This window comes from Amphiprion ocellaris, chromosome 3 (genome assembly GCF_022539595.1).
Source record: "Amphiprion ocellaris isolate individual 3 ecotype Okinawa chromosome 3, ASM2253959v1, whole genome shotgun sequence".
Lineage (NCBI taxonomy): Eukaryota > Metazoa > Chordata > Actinopteri > Pomacentridae > Amphiprion > Amphiprion ocellaris.
The window spans coordinates 1,640,908-1,664,620 of NC_072768.1; the positions used below are offsets into that span (position 1 = coordinate 1,640,908).

At 40.0% G+C, this 23,713-nt stretch overlaps 2 protein-coding genes across 6 annotated transcripts; one reads left to right on the forward strand and one right to left on the reverse strand.

The window, feature by feature from the left end:
* Positions 1-3,659: 3,659 nt before the first annotated feature.
* Positions 3,660-12,498, reverse strand: wee2 (WEE2 oocyte meiosis inhibiting kinase). Of its 5 annotated transcripts, XM_023269139.3 has the most exons (13): positions 11,583-11,659; positions 11,120-11,136; positions 10,299-10,580; positions 8,633-8,802; positions 8,446-8,503; positions 7,917-8,110; positions 7,688-7,809; positions 6,434-6,580; positions 6,251-6,355; positions 6,081-6,166; positions 5,443-5,613; positions 5,174-5,322; positions 3,660-4,101 (listed from the first exon to the last, which is right to left on the reverse strand). In XM_023269139.3, the coding sequence occupies exons 3-13, from the start codon at positions 10,569-10,571 to the stop codon at positions 3,936-3,938; spliced, it is 1,641 nt and encodes a 546-aa protein (XP_023124907.1). In that variant the 5' UTR covers positions 10,572-10,580; positions 11,120-11,136; positions 11,583-11,659; the 3' UTR covers positions 3,660-3,935. The 5 variants fall into 5 exon arrangements, with proteins under 5 accessions (XP_023124907.1, XP_054865182.1, XP_023124908.1 ...); XM_055009207.1 differs by lacking the exons at positions 11,120-11,136; positions 11,583-11,659 and adding an exon at positions 12,366-12,498; XM_023269140.3 differs by lacking the exon at positions 11,120-11,136 and having other exon boundaries at positions 7,917-8,086; positions 11,583-11,733.
* An 89-nt stretch (positions 12,499-12,587) lies between these two features.
* On the forward strand, positions 12,588-23,139 carry dennd11 (DENN domain containing 11). The gene is given in 10 exon segments (XM_023269111.3): positions 12,588-13,008; positions 14,575-14,674; positions 14,780-14,938; positions 16,011-16,164; positions 18,020-18,158; positions 18,329-18,460; positions 18,552-18,702; positions 18,928-18,996; positions 20,076-20,139; positions 20,141-23,139. Coding segments are annotated over 10 exon segments (1,521 nt in total). The 3' UTR covers positions 20,273-23,139.
* Positions 23,140-23,713: the final 574 nt, after the last annotated feature.

The following is a 23,713-nucleotide window of genomic DNA, read 5'->3' on the forward strand; positions in this document are numbered from 1 at the left end:
TCTGTCTCAGTATTCCACACGGGAATCAACTCAAACAACCTGCTTTCAAAGGGAAATGAGTACAGAGCAGGAAGGGAATCAAAAGGTCCTAAACGCAGCACTTTGTACTGAGTTTCCTACAACATCCTGTGTGAAATGAGAACAAAAAAAAAGGTTCAACTGCTGTCAAATCATTCCATAGTGGTTTATTATTATTATTCATGTTCACGGATACAAAATACATTTTCAAAGTATTTTAAGATCGAACACAAATTCTGGGAAAACACTTTTTTTTTGTTTCCAAGTTACACAATATAACAACTAGACAAATCTCCCAAAATCAAAATAATTCAGTACAAAAATAATCACGTTTCTTCAAGTATAAAATGAAAACAAACGCTTTTATGCAGGAGTGAACCGAAGCGACACGATTTAAAGCACATAAAGTAAGAAAAGAATTCAAGTGTCAACTTTCAATTCCCCCTTTTCTGCACAGGACCGTAAACACAAATAATTCATTGTTCTCCTTAGGTTAGTGGGTAAGTGTTTGCTACTACTGTTCAGTCGACAGCTCATTTCACAGTCGGCCGATCACGAGGAGCAGACGGAGCTTGTAATGCAGCTGTCCTCCAGAAACTTCACCGGTATTTCCTCTGAACCTGTAGAGTCACCTGATGCACTGCAGCGCCGTGTTGAAGAGGCCCCTGAGCAGCCGGGGAGCGTTCTCACAAACCCCCTTCACCAGGGTGAGGGTCAGGGCCACCGCCACCCGCTCCTGAGGGAGGTGCTCCAGACCCACACCCTGCCTCATCACCCGCTCCACCTCCCTGGAGAGGAGGTGTTTCCACTGCTGAAAGTCGGAAAAACACAAGAAAAACACAGGGAGACATGAGCGCATAGGGCAGGGGAGTCCAACATGAGGTCCGCGGGCCAAAAGCGGTCCTCCAGAGGGTCCAATCCGGCCCTCAAAGTGTAAAAATTACAGAGAAGACATTAACTGCAGATTGTAAATTAGTAAAACTATAAGTTTAAAATAATTTCTCAAACATGACAAGTTGTTTTGATCATAAAGTAAAATACTAGATGTGTCTCATTTTTGTTATATTTTGTCTTGTTTTTGTTAGTTTTTGTCTTTTCTTGACAGATTTTTGTCATTTTGATCATAAAGTAAAATACTATATTGTTCAGTTCCAGATACCTGTGACTAAATGTTTTGTGCCTTTTTGTGGGTCCACTCTGATCTGGAGGTTGTAATGTGTAAATGAGAAACTGAGGCATAATATTGCTGAAATTGAATTTATTTTTATTACAAAATTTCAGGTTGTTCCTAATATTTTGTAAGAAAAGATAGTGAATTGTACTTTTTGCACTAAAACAAAAGAAACATGTGAAGTTGTGGTTACTTATAGGTTATTATGCTGTGATTTAACTGGTCCGGTCCACTGGAGATCAGACTGGAACCTGAACTAAGATGACTTTAACACTCCTGGCATAAAGACAACATTTTGGTTATTAAAACGATAAAGACTGATCTGTTAGTCGTATTTACCTCAAAGGGGGAGGCTTGTATGTTACTGCTGAGGTTCTGGGTGGCCCGGGCCACAACGTTGTGTTCCAGCTGGGCTGCAACTTCTCTCAGGTCCTCTGCAATCCTCCGGACGGCTGCTGCTTCTGCATGGTCCCCTGCAGAAAACCAGAATCACAGAAACATCAGTGCACTTTAGTCAACATAAGACTTACTGTTTGTTTAATTACGTCCATCTTCTGTACTTTGACATAACACATTTCCTCTCTGTACCACACAGTACATGAGAGACATGGATGAAAGCATCAAATGGTCGACAAACCGTCACTTCCTGCTTTCACTATAAATCACCAGTTGTTTTGTAGCTGCAGCTGGAAACCACTAGTGAGATGCCATCTACTGTAGTCTGAAGAAACAGCTGATCTGATGCAATAGTCTGTGGTGTGTGAATGAAGCTGACTAAAGCTAAAGCAATCCTGACACAGTTGTTTTGATCATAAAGTAAAATACTAGATTGCTCATTGTTCTTTTGTCGTTTTGTGTCTCATTTTTGGAACATTTTGTCTTGTTTTTTGTTTGACATTGTCATTTTAATCATAAAGTAAAACACTATATCATCAGTTCCAGATAGCTGTGATTAAATTAGGAGTTGTGGTTATTTATAGGTTATTATGCTGTGTTTTTTCTGGTCTGGCTCACTTCAGATCAAACTGGGCTGAATGTGGAACCCCTGGTCTAAAATAAGTGAGGTAGAGACTTACTGGGCCACCGCAGCTCCACTAAGGGCTGAAGATCCTGGAGAGAATCCCTGATGCTGCTCTGCAGGTGACCATCACATTCAAGGCCTTCATCCTCAGAGCTTTCTTTCCAGGACCCGTTGGAGTTGATGTCCTTTGTCAGGTTTAAGTGAGAGCTCAGAGAAATGAGCTCCCTCCTGTACTCTGAGTCCCAGCAGTCGGCTTGAAGGAAGGCCAAGACGACAAGAGGGGCGTTCTGTCCATTGAGATTCTCCATCTTCAGTCAGTCTGGCCTTCTTCTTCTTCTTTTTTAAGTAAGCAACAAGAGAAACAAAGTTAGTTTCCGTAATTTCGCAATTCAACAATTTCAGGCACCAATTAACGAATATTTACAAGCTAATGTCGTTTAAAAACCACAACTAAAACTAGTTTCAACAAAAACAAACTAAACTAACTAAAGGAATTTGTAATCTCTCAGAGTTGTCTGAAGACGTTCAAGCTAATGCTAACGTTAGCTTTCGAGCATCAAAGTTGGTTTCGTTGTAAAGAAAAAGTAAAACCGGCGACTATATCTACCTCCAAATCTCTTTCGAAGCGAAGACTCGTTCGGTTAACGTCTCCTCTGTCGGCTACATTAATTTTACGTCCTCCACATAAATTACAGATGCGCCGTAGACCGAAGTCTTCCAGCGTCTGCCACAAAAACAACAGCCCGGTCTGAACTACTGCGTCGTTTGGAGGCTGGACGCTGAGTGCATCACGGTGCGTTCAAACACCCTCGGAAATCGCTGTTATTCAAAACGCGACGCTCCACTGACGCTTAAATTTAACTGGAATCCGTTGCGGTGAATTCCCACGAACTCAAAAAACGTCAAATAGACTTAACCCATCGTCTTTTACAATTTAAAAGTAAAAAAAATAAAAACAAAAAATAACTTTTATAATACGTATTTTTGTCATCACGAGGTACTAAATAACATATTATATGCATATTCAGTTAATGTTTTATCATTAAACAAAACAAAATAAAAAATGTTGGTACTTTGTATGTTATAGTTGTGCCATTTTTGGAATATGTGATTTATTGTAAAAAGTCTAAAATTATTTTTTAACCATAAACGATGTAGTCACGTGACCTGCAATCAAACTAATATTTACAGTGTGATACTTCATCAAACTGTAAAAATAATAAACATAAAAAAGTTAAATATGCTTAAATATGCATCTTCGTGACTCACTCATACTTCCTTGGTCACATTCAGTTGACTGCAGCTAAAGATAAGAACAACACTCCACTGGAAAGTCCCTGCACTTTGTTTTTTTTTCTTTTTTTGGATCACACAGTAGGCAAAGCGCTGCCCAGACAAGTTAAACATACAAGAACTCGTGATAAAATTAGAAAAACAAAGAGACATAGAATTGATAAAATGCTTAAAATGTTTATTTACAGTTTTAAAAAGAAATAAAAGAAGCTTCTGACCAGATAAGCATATTGGTCCACAGCAGTTAGATGAAGCTGAAATTATCTCAGATTTGTCCTTTAAAGATCAGTCCACTCAGAAGACACAAACAAGGACTGTCCATGTCGTCATTTCTGGTATTAATCCTGTTTAGGGAGTCCTATTTTCCTGCCTCAGTGTTGTTGCAGAAAGGGCCACATCCCAGTGGAAGGACTGGCTTCACATGGTCCCCCGTCAGTGTCCGTAACCCGGGCAACCAAAGCTCATGGATCGTCCCGTCTTCCTCCCAACCAGCCTCCTCCCTGATCCAGGCAGGGACCCCATCCTAGCTGCGGGTTTCAGCCCTGGAGGGAGGTTCTGCTTGGGTGACAGAGCTGCCTGACGGGCCTCCTGGAGCTCTCTGCAGGGAAGAAAATGAAAACGTTAATGTCAAGACTATTTTTAAGGATAAATCTAATGGACAGATCAGAAAGGACCACTCAAGTATTGCTACCATGATAATAATAATAATAATAACTTTATTTAAATAGCACCCTGAAGAACAGCATTCACAAAGTGCTTTGACAGTTAAAACATACAACACGGAGACAATCCAAATAGATACAGGAGACAAGTCAGAGCAGTCAATTAAAAATAAATAGTAAAATTGACAATAAATTAAATGAAGTTTGAAAATTAAAGAACAAGATTGAGGGTTAAAATTAAAAGTAAAAAAGAAAATAGAGAATTAAAGAATTAGAGAGATGACATCACACCAAAGAATCAGTCAGCTAAAAGTAAAATAAAACCAGAGAGAACACCTAAAATAAACAGAACACAATACAGAATAAAACACTAAAACAATTAAAGATAAACGTAAACCTCACATAAAAGCAAGTCTGTAACAGTGGGTTTTAAGAAGTTATTTAAAACCATTGGGTGGTTTCTAATTAAACATGAAACTGCACCATCTACTGGTCATACTGAGGTAAACCAGTACAGTAAGGAAGCCTTGGAAAGAGGAAGTTTCCTTTCACTTGGAATAAAGCTCACCTCTGGGTGCTGTACTTCCCCAACTGGATAGGTTTGTCACGGGACATTTTTAAGTACTTTCAGTTATTTCATAGTTGTGCAACACTGCATTCAAAGCTCTACAAAACATTCATATACACAAAGAGCCTTTGTTAGATTATCACAGTTAACATTTTTATTATAAAAACACCACAAAGGTTGTCCTGGCAGACAAAAAAAAAAAAAAATCCTGAAATGTGAACATTTTCAGAATGTACTTTTTTGCACTAAAACAAAGGAAAAATGTGGAGTTGTGGTTATTTATAGGTTATTATGCTGTCATTTTACTGGTCCGGTCCACTGGAGATCAGACTGGGCTGAATGTGGAACCTGAACTAAGATGAGTTTGACTCCCCTGCCATAAAGCATCATGTCTATGTAGCATTTGCAGGTGAAACTATCCTCAGTTATTTCCCTCTTACTTTTCAAGCATGGCTGTCCTGAACTTCTCCACGTTGAGCTCCCTGCGTAGCTGAGCCGCCAGCCTCTCGGTTCTCTTTCCCCTCAGGACTGTGTGCTTGCAGAGCTCCCTGGCAGATGGACGCTTCGTGGGGTCTGGATCCAGCAGCAGCTGACAAAGAAAACATGCGATTCCAGTCGCCTTTTACACAGGTGGCAGTACACAATCCAGTCTCTTTATGTATGTTGAATACATGTTAAATCTGAAACATTAACTCAGTGAAGGGAGTACCTGCAGTAGACCTCTGAAGGCCGGTGAGAGCTCCTGAGGCAGTTTGGGGAGCCGCCCCTCTCTGAGACTGTGCCACTGGTCTCCATTTTGTGCCAGAGGAGGAGCGCCGGCTGCCAGCAGCACTGTAAGGCCCAGAGCAAATATGTCCGCCTTGGGGAGGTGGCTGTAATCCTGGAGAACAGAGACAGAAACGAGAAACGAACACTCAGAACAACGCAAAACAGGAAGGGTCTACGCCAGGGGTGTCAAATTCATCTTAGTTCAGGTTCCACATTCAGCCCAGTCTGATCTCCAGTGGACCGAACCAGTAAAATCACAGCATAATAACCTATAAATAACCACAACTCCTAATTTAACTCACAGGTATCTGGAATTGAGCAATATAGTATTTTACTTTATGATCCAAACAACTTGTCATGGTCTAGAAATGATTTTAAATTTATAGTTTTACTAATTTACAATCTGCAGTTAATGTCTTCTCTGTAATTTTTACACTTTGAGGGCCGGATTGGACCCTCTGGAGGACCGCTTTTGGCCCGCGGGCCGCATGTTGGACACCCCTGGTCTGTGTTTTTTCGGTTTTCCTGCGAGTAGGAAGAGTGTAAATAACTCCAGTGTTGGTTAGATGACATTTATACCTCATGTAGAACCTCGCTGGCTAGAAAGCGGCTGTCCCCCTCCTCAACTTGAGGGCTGTTGCTCGATGTAACGTGACCCAGATCGCCTGAGGAATATGGCAAAAAAAAAAAAATTGATTTGGTGGCAAAAAGTTCAGAATCAACATATGCTCCAATGTCGAATTTAATACCAATTTTGTAAATGACTCCAGCTGCGGCGCCTCCATCCTCTTCCTCCTCACTCTCCCCCTCACCCGGAGCACTGCTGCTGGGACGCTGGCAAATGAATATATTACCTAAAAAAGAGGCATGTTTGTAGGCAGATTTAAACAATGAATGCACATCCGAGGTGAGAAGTGATCAGAGAGACATACTTGGTTTGATATCCAGGTGCACAAGGCCTGAGCTGTGGATGTATTTCAGACCCATAGACACCTGTAAGAGCAGATCCTTCAGCTCAGCCTCAGTAAAAAGCTCCCCCTGGACCTCCTTCTTCACAATGGCATTATTCAGACTTCCACCTGAGAAACACAGACAGGATGAGGAAAAAAACCACATAATTAGATGTCTTACCCAAAATATTACAATCCATTTTATACGTTATAACCAGGGGTGTCCGACATGCGGCCCGTGGGCCAAAAGTGGTCCTCCACAGGGTCCAATCCAGCCCTCAAAGTGTACAAATTCCAGAGAAGACATTAACTGCAGATTGGAAAGTAGTAAAACTATAAATTTAAAATAATTTCTAGACCATGACAAGTTGTTTTGATCTTAAAGTAAAATACTAGATTGTTCAGTTCCAGGTAACTGTGACGAAATGTTCTGGTTCTTGCTTTTGCCATTTTTGGCCTCGATTGTGTCATTTGTGTAATTTTTTTGTCTTGTTTTTGCCACTTTGAAACTTTTTTGTCAAATTTTTTGTCTTTTTTTGTTTTGTTTCATGTTGTTTGATTCATTTTTTGATGTTTTCTGTCTCATTTTTGTCATTTTGAATCAGATTTTGTAATATTTTTTCTTGCTTTTGTAGTTTTTTTGTCTTTTTTTTGTCTGACTTTTGTCCTTTTGATCATAAAGTAAAATACTATATCATTCACTTCCAGGTAGCTGTGACTAAATGTTGTGTTCCTTTGTAGAAACTCTGTACTCTGGAAGTTGTAATGTGGAAATGATAAAGTGAGGCTGAATGTTGATGAAATTGAACTTATTTTTAAATAATTTTTCTTCGGAAATCTCATGTGCATAATGTCTTGCATTTGTTCTTTTTGTAGAAATCTTTACAAAAAAATTTACAAAAAATGTGCAAGTGGCAGCATAGAAATGATGCCACTTGCTGATTTCTATTTACGTCTTTTACTTCACTATTTAGTCATTTTTTAATTCTTATTTTATTCTCATAACTTCTTTATCTTCTGCGTAAAATGACAATAAAGCTTTCTTATTTTATCTTAAAATAGTTCATTAAAAGTGAACATTTCCAGAATGTACTTCTTTGCACTAAACCAAAAGAAAAATTTGGAGTTGGGGTGATTTATAGCTTAGTATTTTACTAGTCTGGCCCATTTGAGATCAAATTGTTCTGAATGTTTGACACCCCTGCGTTACACAATCGATGTTATTCTTAAACCTACCGTCACAGTATTCATTCTGAATAATCATGTGATCATCCTCTGCCCATGCGGAATAATAGCGAACAACATGTGGGTGGTGTCCAAGAACAGCATGTGCATAAACTTCCTTCAGGGCCAGCTGCCTGAGAGGACAGAAAAGCACCGACACTAATAAATCTGATCAATTAAAGGCACCAAAATAATAAGGTGATCTGTTTTTGGCAGAGAGAGCAACGTAACACTGACTCACTCATTGGCAGAGCCGGCCAGGGGTCGTCGAGAGCATTTTATGGCGTACAAGCAACCATCCAGCCTCTTCACACACTTGTGAACTGCCCCGAACTCGCCCACACCGATGCACTCGAGCTCCAGGAACTCGCTCTCATAGCGCGACAGCATCAAGGGTTGGACGGCTCGTCTCTGCCAGATACACAGATGGAGGGCCTCGTGGTAAAACAAAAAACATTTCTAAAGAAGGAGCACACGTCACGCTGCTCGGTCACGAGTTTGCCTTCAGAGAGGAAGATCCGTGGGTTTTTATCTGATGCGGCACCAAATATGGTAATACTTCCACAAGGAAAGTGTTCTGTGAAGATTGTGACGGCAGCTTTGTTTTTTAGTTTTTTCCTGGAGATTCCTTTAGAGAATCCCCGGAAGTAGGACTGGCAGCATGTAATTTTTGGACAAAACAAGGAGTGTGGAGGCAGCCGAAGATGACAAAGCCTGATGATGAAATCATATCAGAGGGATCTGAGAGGGAGGGATAAAAATAGCTGTACCTTTGGTGGGAGAAAGGCTTCATCATCCTCTTCAGATGACGTTAGGCTGTGTTTCAACCTGCAAGATGGAAAGGGCATTTAGACCATTACATAGTCCAAACATGCCTCTCAGTGGGGCACCAAAAATACAAGCAATGAAGAAGCAATCCTCAACTTTATCGACTATATTTAAAGAGGACACAGAGACCTGCGCCCATAGTCGTCGTCATCGTCACTCCTGCCCTGCGGCTCGCTGTTTCTGCGCACTGTGTCCGGGGTGAAAGGATTCACGTTGACGGTTGAGGCGAATCGTAGGGTCCTCTGATGGCGACTAATCCTAGAGCTGGAGCAAGGCTGGGACGACTTCGATAGCAAACTCTACAGGGAGAGAAGGAAAATGGAAAGAAAGTAAAACTGATCTGACATTTGAAACTCACTTTTAGATATGGACCAAATAAATGTAATATTTTATTAAATCTTCTCTATTCTCTGTTCTAACATGAGGTATTTGTTGTAGGACGTCATGAAACAATCAAGCAGACACCATAATGGAGGTGATCATTTGCACATCAGGAGCTGAGTCAGAGTCCAGAAACCACAAGTCGCTCATCTGTGATGCATAAAGTTAACAAGGTTTCTAATGTGGAATGTTCTCCTGAAGGACTTTGTGAAGTTTACAGACATTTTGAGGGAGCAGAACACACTGTAGGACAGGAGTGTCAAACTCACCTTAGCTCTGGGGACAAATTCAACCAAATTTGATCTCAAATGGGCCAGGCCAGAAAATACTAACTTTTAAATAATCACAACTCCAAATTTTTCCTTTGTTTTAGTGAAAAAAGTACATTCTGACAATGTTCAAATTTAAGGAATTATTTTTTTTTCCAAAACATCATGAACAACCTGAAATTTTTGAAGAAAAATAAATTTAATTTCAGCAACATTCAGCCTCAGTTTATCATTTCCACATTACAACTTCCAGACCGCAGAGTGTCTACAAAGGAACACAACATTTAGTCATCTGGAACTGAACCATAGAGGATTTTACATCATGATCAAAACGACAAAAGTCAGATAAAAAAAACTACAGAAACGAGACGCAAAATGACAAAACTGTGAAAAAATAACAAAAATAGACAAATGACGGAAACGAGACAAAAAAGAAACCCAAAATGGCAAAAACATGAGACAAATGACAAAAGTCAGACAAGAAAAGACAAAAAACAACAAAATATTACAAAATGAGACAAATGACAAAAGAACAATGAACAATCTAGTATTTTACTTTAAGATCGAAACAACTTGTCATGGTCTAGAAATTATTTTAAACTTATAGTTTTACTAATTTCCAATCTGCAGTTAATGTCTTCTCTGGAATTTTTCCACTTTGAGGGCTGGATTGGACCCTCTGGAGGACCGCTTTTGGCCCGCGGGCCTCATGTTGGACACCCCTGCTGTAGGACATCCACAGCATCATGATTGTCTGTCACGTTTAAAACTAGTTTCTTGCTAAAATTGTGGACATTTTAAGTGCCTGGCTACAGCCCTAACTGCCAACAGATGGTTCTTGTGTTTCTCTTGTCATCTGTGCCATTTGATTAGAGCTGCATTTTAAGGTGGCCTTTTATAGTCGCTGGTCAAAGGTACTGTGTACTAGTTGTGCTATCTGATCATTGTCTCCTGACATGGGTGTGGATTAACCCAGCAGTGAAGACTTTGTCACCAGCTGAGCTCCTTAAAAACTTCATGCACAAGTGGCTGAATTTAACCCTTTTCTAATCATAGCAGAAATTACATCTCTATTTGTTCAGCGTATACCATCCAAGAACACAGAAAAATGCTCACAAGGACAGTCAGTTGAAATGATTCCCCACCTTGGGAGTGTTTGGAGAGTCACAGAGCCTCAGCTTCCTCCAGGCAGCATAAGGAATGGGGCTGGTGAGCTGTAAAGGAGAGGACACGGTGCGGCTTCTGCTGCGGTGGCGTTGCACTACGGGCGTCCTGCAAGCAGAGCCGGGGCTGCGGATCCTGGGGCTGTGGATCATGGAGGTGTAGTAGTCCGAGCTGTTGTCGCTGCTGCTGCTCCCTTCCTCCTCGCAGCTGCAGAAATCCAGCTGCTGGCTGATCCCATCCAACAACGTCACCATGCTTGGGGCCTGAGTTTTGGGAGAAGGTTTCCTTGATTAGTAGTGATAATAACAATTGTAGAAGAACATTCACAAAGTGCTTTGACAGATAAAACATAAAAAATGACCAAAATGTTCAGAATGGATAGCTGATTAAATGTTCAAAGATTTCCCAAAAATGTTGACATCGAAAGTTTCACTGTGAAAATATATTTTTTTGCACATTTTCAAACTTTAAAACGGGTCAATCTGACCCACAGGACGACACGAGGGTTAAGAGAGAAGCTGAAGAGGAAATAAAAGACAGAAATAGATGAAGATCGGGAGGTTAGAAAGAGGGACTACAAGCAGGGAACATTTTAAAAGGGATAAAAAGGCAGAGAGTGATGAACTTTACTGGAAGACGAGTCTATAAAAGTGAGTTTTAAGAAGAGATTTAAAAGAAGCTAGTGATTCGGCGAGCCTTATCTCCAAAGGCAAGTCATTCCAAAGCCGAGGAGTCCTGACGGAGAAGAGTCTGTCACCCTTAGATTTAAGCCTCCACTTCAAAACGATCAGAAGGGACCCACCTGAGGATCTAAAGATGCTGTGGGGACGTACGGGGTTAACATTATTAACATTATGATTGACATAAAATCTTCAAATCAATTCTAAGACGTACAGGGAGCCAATGAAGAGAAGCCAGAATAGGGGAGATGTGATGTCGTCTGTTAAAACCAGTAAGAAGTACTACACTGACAGCACGAATACTGTTTTAATCACTGGAACGATTTTTATGTATTAGATTATCAACCCTGCATTTAATACAGGTCTCAGATCAGCTGAGCTAATTACCCAACCTCTCAACAAGGAGGCCTAGATCACTAGAAGGTCCCTGTAGACTCCCACAACCACAAATCTCCTTATTTATCAGCCTATCATCAGTACAGTTATGAGCTTGATATGACAACCCAGAAGCTTCCAGGCCAAACTATGATGTTCTTCAGCTCTCAGTGATGCTAAAATAGGGGATTTAATTCCGACTTTACTCACGAACAAGTCGTTTTCCACATCACCTCCTCCTCCACGGGCACGCTTGAATTTCGCTGCACATATGTAAAAGACTTCCTGTTTAAATAAATGATGTCACCGGGTTAAGACGTCGAGCTGTCTGATTGGCTGAGCGGTCTCCAAGCCACAATATTAACCCTCGTGTCGTCCTGCGGGTCAAATTGACCTGTTTTAAAGTTTGAAAATGTAGAGAAAAAATATATATTTTCACAGTGAAACTTCTGATGTCCATATTTTCAACATTTTTGGGAAATCTTTGAACATTTTTGGTGGAAAAAATGAAATGTTAAAAATGTTACGTAAGAACATTTATAAAAAAAAAAAAAATCCAGCGAATTTCGCAAATTTTCAGAAATTTGGGAATTTTTTTGCTGATTTTTTGGGATTTTTTTCAGACAAGGAAACAATGTTTTTGGTGCCCGTAAATGAGGATAACAGGAGGGTTTAAAAAAAATAAATACATTTAAAAAAAAAAAAAAAAAAAAAAAAAAATATATATATATATATATATATATATATATATATATATATATATTTTTTTTTTTTTTTTTAGGTGCTTTTAATAGCATAAACAGCTTTACAGTGAATATATATATCAATCTAATTATGTATGAATGGTGTGGCATTGACACATAAAAAAATACAAATTCACTTTTAAATTAAATAAGTGGAAAAAAAAACATTAAAACTGAGTTCGTCTATAGTTATGGTTGAGAACAGGTTTGATGAAGTTTATTAAAAAGGCCATAATAAAAATTAGGTCACCGTATAAAATAGTAATATAGACACGTGGGCGGAAGTGAGCTACGTCATCACAACAGCGAGACGGGAGGAGCAGTCCGTCCGTGGATGTGACACGCTTACAAATACATAGAAAACACCATGATCCGGCTCCAGCAGCGCGTTTAGTCCGTCAGGAACCACCGGAGCTCTCGGTTTTCTGTCCTGTTTCCCCTCCGTGTCCTCGGATCCAGCAGCAGCAGCACCATGGTGGAGCAGTCGGACCGAGCCCCGCTGCTGGACTGGGAGGAGATCCCACCGCCGGACCCGAACCAGGCGAGCCAGCCGCCGCCTCGGGAGGAGGACGCGGCGGCGGAGAAAAGTTCGCAGCCGGCCGGGAGGCGCACACCGACCGGCGCTGCGGCCGGAACCACTGGGTGGAGCAGCACCACCACCAACACCACCGACACCATCATCACCTGCAGCCCCACACGGAGCCTCACAGCGGTCGTTGCCAGCGGGGACGCGGGGAGCCCGAGGCGGCCGAGGACGGAGCTCTCTGCATGGGATCGCCCGGAGCCTCTCGGCACGGATCGGGGCGTTCCCTTCCCCGGCCTGGTGCGGGACCAGTGGGAGGAGAAGGACCAGATCGTGGCCGTGTTTGTTGTTACCTTTGATACGAGATCAGGTGAGCGAGCGGAGCTTTTAGATAAGCTCTGGAGTCATGTGGCATGTCTGGGTTTGGGCCTAGAAGAATAGAAAACCCAGGAGAGATTCCACTGATGCACTGCAGACACTTTACTGCTTTTATTTACCACAAAAACAGAAGATTTTACCAAACAGTAAAGTGGCTGCATGAAATTTGAGATAAATCTCAACAGAATATGCTGATAATAAATCCGATCAGACGATGTTATCTCTATCTGATGTGCTTTAATCTATTATATTAAGTCAGACAAATGTAATTTATTTAGATTCACAACCCCAAAATTATGAAATAACCCCAATTATGATGTAGCAATCTTCCCAAAATGCGTTAACTTCTTAGTCTGGCTGTTTGCAATAATGTGTGGTTTATGGCATCTAAAGCAGGAGAGTCCAACTCATTCTAGTTCAGGTTCCACATTCAGTCCAGTTTGATCTCCAGTGGACCGGACCAGTAAAACCACAGCATCATAACCTAGAAATAACCACAACTCCATATTTTTTCCTTTGTTTTAGTGCAAAAAGTTCACATTTAAGAAATTATCTTTTTGCAAAACATCATAAACAACTTGAAATTTCTGAAGAAAAATCAGTTCAATTTCAGCAACATTCAACCTCAGTTTATCATTTCCACATTACAACTTCCAGATCACAGAGTGTCTACAAAGGAACACAACATTTAGTCATCTGGAACTGAATGATGTAGTGTTTTACTTTATGATCAAAATGACAAGTCAGACCAAAAAAAGACCAAAAAACTAGACAAAATATTACAAAAATCAGATTCAAAATGACAAAAATGAGACACAAAATGACAAAAAATGAATCAAACGACACGAAATGAAACAAAAAGACAAAAAATTTGACAAAAAAGTTTCAAAGTGGCAAAAAAATGGACAAACGACAAAAATGAGACAAAAAAAATCACACAAGTGACACAAGGCCAAAAATGGCAAAAGCGAGAAACAAAACAACAAGAAAACACGAGAGACAAAAAGGAAACAACAAAAACGAGAAACAAAACGACAAAAGTCTGACAATAAACAGCAAAAATCAGACAAAATATTCCAAAAATGAGACACAAAATGACAAAAGAACAATGAACAATCTAGTATTTTACTTTCTGATCCAGACTACTTGTCATGGTCTAGAAATGATTTTAAATTTATAGTTTTACTAATTTACAATCTGCAGTTAATGTCTTCTCTGGAATTTTTCCACTTTGAGGGCCGGATTGGACCCTCTGGAGGACCGCTTTTGACCCATGGGCCTCATGTTGGACACCCCTGATCTTAATGGAATCTATCTTTAAGATCCACTGTAGTATTTAATAAAAACAGACAATATATAACGAGTACAACAACAAAGATATTCTATTCTGGTGTCTGTTTCAGCTTCCTATAAGAAGGAGGTCAGACAGTTCCAGTAGCTGAGTCACCGCTTTTCTTACTGTCCTTCATGTACAGAATAAGAGGAAGCAGCCAGAGGAAAGTAGATCGTATGTAAAGTGAAGTGACTTCCTGTTTTATTGTGTGTGAATGAATGACAGGGAACATGGTGGAATGGTGTCTGCCTCACGACATCAACCTGGACGGAGTGGAGTTCAAGTCGATGGCCAGCGGCTCCCATCGGATCACCAGCGACTTCATGTACGTCCTCCCACCAGCCACGAACAAATCCGGTTCTTCAGGATAAATCTGCTCAATCTTAGTGTGAAATCTCTGTGTTTACTCTTTGTTTTTACCTCTGGGTAGATATTTCCGTAAGGGCTGTTACTTCGGGCTGGCCTGCTTCGCTAACATGCCTGTGGAGAGTGAACTGGAGCGAGGAGCGAGGATGAAGTCTGTGGGAATCCTGTCTCCGTCCTACACTCTGCTTTACCGCTACATGCACTTCCTAGAGAACCAAGTCAGGTAAGAAGAGCGCCTTGTGTTTTATTCTTCCTTGTATTCCTTATTCCTCACGCAGCCCGTCTTCACGTGTGCCTCTTTATGCGCTTCTTTGTTTAACCTTTGGGTCGTCCTGCACGTCAAAATTGACCCGCAGCGAATTTCGCTGGATTTTCTGAATGTTCTTAAAGAAAATATTAGAGGTTTTACTGATATTTATGTAATCACTTTAGATATTTTTAGGATTTTTTTTGGAAGATTTTTACTAATTTTTGAAAATATTTACTAGAATTTTCTTGCCAAATTTGAGGGATTTTTTAAAAAATCAAACTTTTAAGGGAAACTTTTAAGGAATTATTGGAATTTTCTTCCTGAAGGTTTTGCAAATTTTCAGAAATTTGGGGAATTTTTTTTTGCTGATTTTTTGGATTTTTTTCAGACAAGGAAACTATATTTTTCGGTGCCCATAAATGAAGACAACAGGAGGGTTAAAATGTTCTCATCTATTAAACATGAACCCAGCTTTTGTCACAGGAACCCATTGACATGCAGTTTTTTATTTTATTATTAAGTCGAAGCACAGAAGTGAAAGAGACCCTGACAGCATCTTTTCTCCTCTGTTCTGTAACGCTGCTCTTATGCTTCAGTCTTCTCATAAAAACCCTCAAATTCTTATTGAATATGTATAAATGTATGACACGAGCACAGCTTTTGGAAGTGGATCTGCCTCGATGGTAGCTTTTAAAATGGTGTCATAAATGTAATGCAGCTGACCGCAAATGATCCCAGGATGCAATCTATCAATCCCAGTGGTTACTAACCAAGCACAGTGTGTAATCCTGCATTATTTATAACCTTAATGCTGTCAGATGCTGACAACACAACTCCAGCTCTACTCAGACTCCCCTTTGCTGTGTCTGAGAAACAGTGATGGAGCGATTAATTACAGATGCGAGCTACAGCGCTTTAGAGATGATGATGAACACGCAGCGAGCTCAAAACTGAATCAAAGACGTGTGATTTCATTAGAGAGACTAAAGCAAACTTCGTCACTCATATCTGGAATGACTCACACCTTTCTTCTGTCTCCTTGCAGACACCAGCTGCAGTGTCCAGGCCAGTATTCTCCACTAGAGGCCTTCTATGAGGATAAGAAGGCTGTTCTCCCCCCAACAGGAAACGGTCTGGTCAACGCCTGTCCCACCTGGAGCGTGACCACCATCAACCGCTGCATGCACCCAGAAATGAAGGTCTGAATGCACCAGAACGCACTTATATCATTGCTGATGACACATTTTTGCATCTATTTATTTATTTGTGTGACCATACGAAGCGCAAACAAAACATACAGTAATGACAAAATGATAACACACTGAATATAAATGGTACACCAAATGTTAATTTAATAAAGGAAAGAGATTCTTCAAAAGAGCACCTATTAAGAGTATTCTCCCCTTTGAAAGTTTTCTTACTTTAGTGCTTTTTAACATTAAATCGTGGTCAATTTAATTTGGCTTTTCTGGACAAGAATTTACAAAAATGTGCTGTTTAATGTCAAAGTGAAAACATTTATAAAAGTAATGTCAATTAACTAAAAATCTAAAATACAAAATTAGAAAGAGATTAGTAAGAGAGGCCACCAAGACACCTATGACTCCTTCAAAGGAGTTAAAAGCTTTAGAGGCTGAGAGGGGAGAGACTATCCATACAACCCTCTCTCCATTTGTTGAAACTTCTTCAGAGGAGTCATAGGTGTCTTGGTGGCCTCCCTCACTAGTCTCTTCTTTGCACAGTCAGTCAGTTTTAGAGGATGGCCTGACTAAGCAGATCTGCATATGTGGGATATTCCTCCCATTACTTAATAATGGATTTAACTTTACTCCAGGGAATGTTCAGTGACTTTTCATTGAGTTGCTGGCAGTGTTTTTTTTTTTGCGTTCATGGTGAAGTTATAGCTAAAAGTACTGATTGACCTTCCAGATACTGGTTGGCTTATCTGATTGAAATAACTATATTAAATGTAACAAAGAAATGATTGAAATAATACTTTGCAAAGTACTTTTCTCTATATTTAATTACACTTACATTAAAAAAAAGACACTTGTCTCCAACACATTAGCACAAATACTGCAAATTCTCTTTATATCTTCCCACCTTCTGGTGCCATTCAGTTCAAGCCCTTGTTTAAATGTTTACACATATATCACATAATAGAATAGAATAGAATAGAATAGAATAGAATAGAATAGAATAGAATAGAATAGAATAGAATAGAATAGAATAGAATAAAATAAAATAAAATAAAATAGAATAGAATAGCTTTATTGTCATCATACATGGGGGCATGATGAAAATATAAGTAGCTGCCACTGAAACAAGCTAAATTAACAGCAATAAATGATAAAATCAAATGTACATATAAAACAAAACTATATTACCGTATGCAAAAGAGGCAAGATATATACAGTACAGTGAGGAGGTAATGACTTCAAATAAAAAAACAATAAAATAGAATAAATATGGGCAGGAGATAAGCAGCATTATTAAATGTGACACTGTGCATTATTGCTTTGAGTTCAGAAGTCTGGTGGATCATGGGTAAAAACTGTCTCTCAGCCTGTTTGTTCTGCATGACGTCCTGCTTCGTTGCTCACTTCACCACTTTCAGAGGAAGTGATCTTTTGGCCTCCGTTCAACAATTTGCTTCAACCAGTTAGACTCCTGTGTGAGCCAGAGATAAGACAAACCACAATCATCTAATGTATACACAACCTGCAGGGTCACGCAGACACTGTCATATTGTGCAAGCCGAGCAGATAATTATACATTATTTGACTGAGTTTAGTTCCTTTACCTTCTGTTGGAGGCTTGTTTTAGTGGCAGCCTTTAATGAACCGTTACATTTCCTAGTGACACTAAGATATTTAAAGCAGTGATGAAGCTCTAGAATGTCTCCACTGCAGACAAACTTTAGTTTTCTATTATTACATTTTCTTTATTCTTTTTTTTTTTGCAGATGGCACACAACCACTGTGATGTTGAATCCTGTAGTCCATCATTTGTTAATGTTAGTAACCCTGTCATATCACCACTTGTCCCCTGCAGATCACCCACCCGGCTGGCTGTATGTCCCAGTTCATCCAGTTTTTCGGGGAGCAGATAATGGTTTTGTGGAAGTTTGCTTTACTTCGGAAACGTCTCCTCATCTTCTCTCCTCCGCCTGTAGGCGTGGTCTGCTATAGGGGTGAGCAGCTTTGGGCCTTTTCATGGCTATTATTGTAGTTACAGTAGGTATTAAATGATGCAAACCTGTCACCACATATGTAGGAAACCTACAGTATAATATGTGCATTCTTTCCTTCTGTTTCCTTGACGTTGAGGTGCTTCATTCAGTATTTTCTCCTGCTCCCTCAGTGTATTGCTGCTGCTGCCTGGCCAACGTTTCTTTACCTGGAATTGGAGTTTCTGTGCCTGAATTGAGGCCTTTCTTCTACATCAACATAGCCGACATCACCACCCTGGAAACAGAGATGTCCTACGTGGCCTGTGAGTGACGCTTTAATGTAAACGCTTAATTCACCATCTGTCAATAGAAATGATTCCTTATATATCTGGACATGTTTACAATTGTTTGAAGGCACCACAGAGAAGATTTTTGAGGAGAAGAAGGAACTGTACGACGTCTACATCGATAACCAGAATGTGAAAACTCATAGAAGCCATTTGCAGCCGCTGCTCAGACTGAATGCAGCAGATAAGGAGAAGTACAGGAAACTGAGTGAACAGAGGTACAGAAAAACAGTAAAACACAGAAAAAACAACTTCATGTTGGCTGTAAACTAATCCAATCAATCATGCAATGTTGTAAAATATGCGGCAAAGGTAACATGGATGATAATAAATACTGGCTTGTTTGGTTATTCTGTGCAAAATTCTGTTTTATCAGAAAAAAAATGACACTAAAGGGCTTTTTTCACGTTTAATTAAGATAATTGGTGTCTTTTTCCACCCAGGCAGCTGTTGCTGTATTCTCAGGAGGTGGATGAAGACTGCACGTCAAACGAAGAGGATCTTTTCATTCTGTGAGTCCTTGACAAGTTTATTCATCACTTGAGGCCTCCTCAAACAAAACAGTCTGTTTAAGAAGTACAGAGTTTGGTTTTATCTGTCAGGGAGCTCAGTTTGATTTTCTAGTACTATACAAACAGCGCTAAACACATTTATTAGACCACCACCCAGTGTCAGGGGTTTGCCACCGCTGATTTCTGATTCTAATGGTTAATCCGCCAGTATCTCTAATGCTAAAATGTAATTATTGTTGTTATTCATGAATTTTCAAATGTACCGTTTTACAAAAAAGCAGAAAAAATATTGAAGCACATTATTATTTTTGATTGAGATGCCAAATTACAGTTAACAGAAAAATTAGTTTTAGTGGTTGTTTGTTATTCTTGATTAATATCTGGTTTCTCATATACGAACAAGAAAAGCACTCAGAGCATGCAGCACTGAGCCAACACTGTTCATTCCCTGACCTGGCACTGAGTACAGGTGTGTGTTCTGCATGTGTACATTATGTACAGATACTGGATCACGTGACCTAAATATGTAGCAGGTGGCGGGAAATGATGGGACTCAGAAACACCCCCACAATTTAATCAGTTGTTCCTTGGATCATTTCTGATGGATAAGTCCCGATAAGTCCTCAGTGGTGGATTTGTAGTAGGATCACAATCATGTGATCATCAGCAGGCAGCTGATGTAGTGTTCACTGGTTGTCATGGTTACAGTGACGCCGTGCTGCTATCTCAATGGGAAATCTTTAATAAATTCATGGATCTAGAATATAAGCATCACTGGCAAAATCTAATGAGGTGGTCCTTGTGTCATTTCTGACCTTTACTGGAAATTTGATTTTTTGAGTAATGTTGTACAAGGAAGGAAGGAAGGAAGGAAGGAAGGACCCCAATCGTCACATAACTCCGCCGTGTTCCTTGGCAGAGTAAATATTAAGATTTCTGGTTAATATGTGTAAATAAGGACTGTTTAATTGTTCCAGTTTGTTATCTGCCAAATAAATAACAACACAATGTTTAGTTTGAAGCAAGTATTTGACAGATTTATAAGATATCAGTGTTTTCTTCTGTAATCCTGCCCTCAGGTTCTTCATGGAGCTGAATAACCGCATCTTCCAGACGCTGTCGGAGGTAGCAGGGAGCAGCGATCCCTACCCTCACCGCTGAGCATGTGAGGGCGATGGGGCTGGACCCCCAGGCTGATCGCTCCTTCCTGGTCGACCTGCTGGAGGTGTACGGCATCGAAGTAACGCTGGTCATAGACAACCTCTGCTGCCCCTGAACCCTCTTTTTCACCCTGAGAAACTTGGATACCACTGGATTATCTGTGCCTACACGGCCTCTACACACACACACACACACACACACACACACACACACACACACACACACAGACACACACAAAGACACACAAAGACACTGAAGACACTGCCTCCACCCTGGGACTTCATGTGTTGCCTGCTGTCCCCTCCTGGGTGTCTGTTTCCCGTCTGTGTGTCTCATCCGACCAGCAGACAGTTTTTTTCTACCCACAGTGGGTGATAAGGACACCTAAACGTGATACACTGGTTCATGGTGGCTGATAAAGACCTGCCTAGAGGACAGCTGCAGCTCTTACAGCCATTCTCATCTCATGTCACTCACTCGGTACTGTTGTTGTCGGAAATATGGATCTCTTCTGTGTGTTTGACTTGATTCTGGCCTAAATAGCCAAAACTGAAGCACTGGATGGAAATATTAAATATCTTCTTGGACTCTGGTCCTGACCACAGGACGACTGATTGTTCTCCACGACACTTGTTTCAGTTCAGACGTCAGTCTCACCATCCTGCAGCTTTATGTCCACTTCCAGCTCGTCTCAAGGATAGATTTATATTGGGGAACGCTTCGAATTCCTTCTCTGGAAAACCAAACTTCTGCTGTCGTCCCGTACTTGGATGTCTTTTCTTGTTCTGGTAAAATCGTAAAAACGAAAGCTTTTTCACCACTTTATTTGCCTTTTGAAAGGAAGCAATAGGAGTCTGTGTGTTCAAAGTGTTGCCCTTTGTATGTAAATTCACCCTCGCAGCCTCTTCTAGTTTTTGCTATTTCTTCCTGAGTGTAACTGAACGGTTAGACTACAAATGAAATATTTTGTGTGCTATCCTCTTTATAATGGGGAGGGTTGATTAATATGAAGCTGAATAAGAAGAAAGAACCTGCTGTAAATGTTCACCTTAATGCACCTTGGACACAGAGAGGATCTGATCGTGTTGCTCTGTGTGATTGGTGCTCTCTGGAACTGTTTTTTTGTTGTGTTTTGTCGTTTGTCGTGAGTCGGTGGAGGGTTTTTTAATGAATGTGATTCTGGAACACTATGTTTTCATGAATGCTGCACCGTGTCCACCACTGGACAGCTTCCTGACGTACACAGTCATGCTTAATGCAACGTTTTCTGTGCTGTGTTTATGATTTGTAGTCTATGAAAGCCTGTTTCTGTCACTTGGAGAAAAAAAAGTCACATACTATCTCATAATCATGAGATAGAAAGTCATATTTATGAGATAGTAAGTCACAATTATGAATTACAAACTCAGAATTCTGACTTTCTATTTCATAATTTTGACTTTCTATCTCATAATTATGACTTACCATCTCATAAATATGACTTTCTATGAGATAGAAAGTCATATTTATGAGATACAAACTCATAATTATGACTTTCTATCTCATAATTATGTGTGTCTCATAATTATGAGATAGTCATTATTATGACATACAAACTCAGAATTTTGACTTTCTATCATAATTTGGACTATCTATGAGATAGAAAGTCATATTTATGAGATACCAACTGATAATTCTGACTTACGGGTTTCCCTAACAATCTGAGCCAGCAAGTAGCTGAATATTAGAGTTTTTATCCACTGTAGAGCATCAGATAGCACCAGTCTCTTGTGATCCTGCTGAGTGAAGAGCCCTCGATGGAGCCGCTTTTAGTCTTACTTGTTGATCAGCTTCAAAGAGATGCTTTCTGCCGGAGACAAAGATCTCTTTGTGTGTGTTTTCTGTTGATATCCTGACGAGAGCCGAGCAGAAGCTTGAACTCCTCCTCTGTGGGCAGATTCTCAGAAAGGCTGGCGTCTGTTCCAGCTGAGGGTTTCTCTCTGTCCTTTCATCGTGGTCCCATTGAGCCAATGCAGCTTTAGAGATGCGCCAACTGTGTCTTTTGAATCCGCTGGCAGACGGCTCTCAGTTCGTCCATCACGTTGCCAATCACAGCGATAATTTGTTCCATGTTGGAACACATGAGGCGAGTGTTTGCCTCGTATAAATGTGAGGTAGTGGTTCTCAACCTTCTCGTGCCCCGATGCAAGCTAAAACACCAAGTATTTTTTAAATCATGTCTTTTTAATCAACATTTTTTTCATTCTCAAATTAAAAAAATAGAAAAAAGAATCTTATGGGGGTTCATCCCCAGGTGAAGAACTGCTGATTTAAAGTGAGTTTCTAGCATGAATTGTTTCTTGAGCTCCTCAGGATGCTTCCTGGTTTGGTTAAAAATAAAGAAAGTGCACTAAATGTTGTCTGAGAGAACAGGGCAGTTGTTGAGCTGTGTTTCTTTTAAATGGGGCCTTATGAAAATGTGACTTTCTCAAACTGATTTCTGTGCATCAACATTATTTGCTGAAAGATTAAGCTCAGTCATTAGCACTCCTGAATGACCTTTAGTGTCTCCACTGGAACCTGCCGGGTCTATTTACTCGTCAGCTGATGTGTTCTCTCTCCTCTGACGGCGTTTGCTTTACAGGTGTCTGTTTAATGTAAAAGGGAATGTACACAACACACACCACTGTATAAAATGCCTTCTTTGTGGAGCCGTTCACCAGCATCAGCTAAACTAATCGTCTGTACAGAGTCACTCTCCTGAATGTCAGACAGCGAACGTATTGCACACATGCAGCAACACATCCAAGTAGTGTAACCGTCTCCTTCTTTATTGTAAATCAAGAATAGTCACAGAATAACGAATAAGTCTTCACCTTTACTAATGTGAAACACTGTAAGAGATGTCAGTAATGTACACATAAACTCAATAGCATGAGCAACTGTCAGTTCCACTGTACTGCCATTGTAAAACAATAAAACATTGATACTGTTGAAGCATTATCTAATCCTCTGCATGACTGTTTACCTCTTTCTGTTTCCTTCACCCTATCTAATGTAAACCTCCCTTTTCTCTCTTGCACATTTTGTGCTTTGCACAACTTGCAGAATGATTATGGAAATAGAAAAAATGAAATATTTAGATCCTGTACTTGAGTAAATGACTGGAGTATTTCTTATGCAGCAAGAAATATGAGATTTTACTATTTAATTATTACTGTTGGTAACTGATTTGTATGCAGTGTTAACCGTTCTTTTTTTACTATATTATTCAGATAACTCTACCATTTTATTTATTTTTTATCATGAGAAGTCCTACTAAGAGCATAATATTTCCTGTGGCTCAGAAGGAGATTGAAAAATTATGTTGGTGACATTTTCAGAGCTTGAGTGTGAGATTTGTGCTATAAACTTCCAAATTGTTAGTAAGAAGTCATGATTGAGGGAGGAAAGTAGAGTCTAATTAAAGATGCTAACCAGTTGTACATTTGAGTCCCGTAACTGCATTAAAGTGCAACTCTAAAATAAAGTAGAATCTTTGAATCATAAGCATAAACAATGCTCTGGGGTTTAATCT

Excerpts from the sequence above, each read along its gene's own strand:
- wee2 (XM_055009207.1), bottom strand. The coding sequence starts at position 10,571 with ATGGTGACGTTGTTGGATGGGATCAGCCAGCAGCTGGATTTCTGCAGC. Across the intron at positions 8,111-8,445 it reads AAGCCTTTCTCCCACCAAAG|GCCCTCCATCTGTGTATCTG; the intron begins GTACAGCTATTT and ends TTTTACCACGAG. Across the intron at positions 6,167-6,250 it reads TGGAGTCATTTACAAAATTG|GCGATCTGGGTCACGTTACA; the intron begins GTATTAAATTCG and ends CATATTCCTCAG.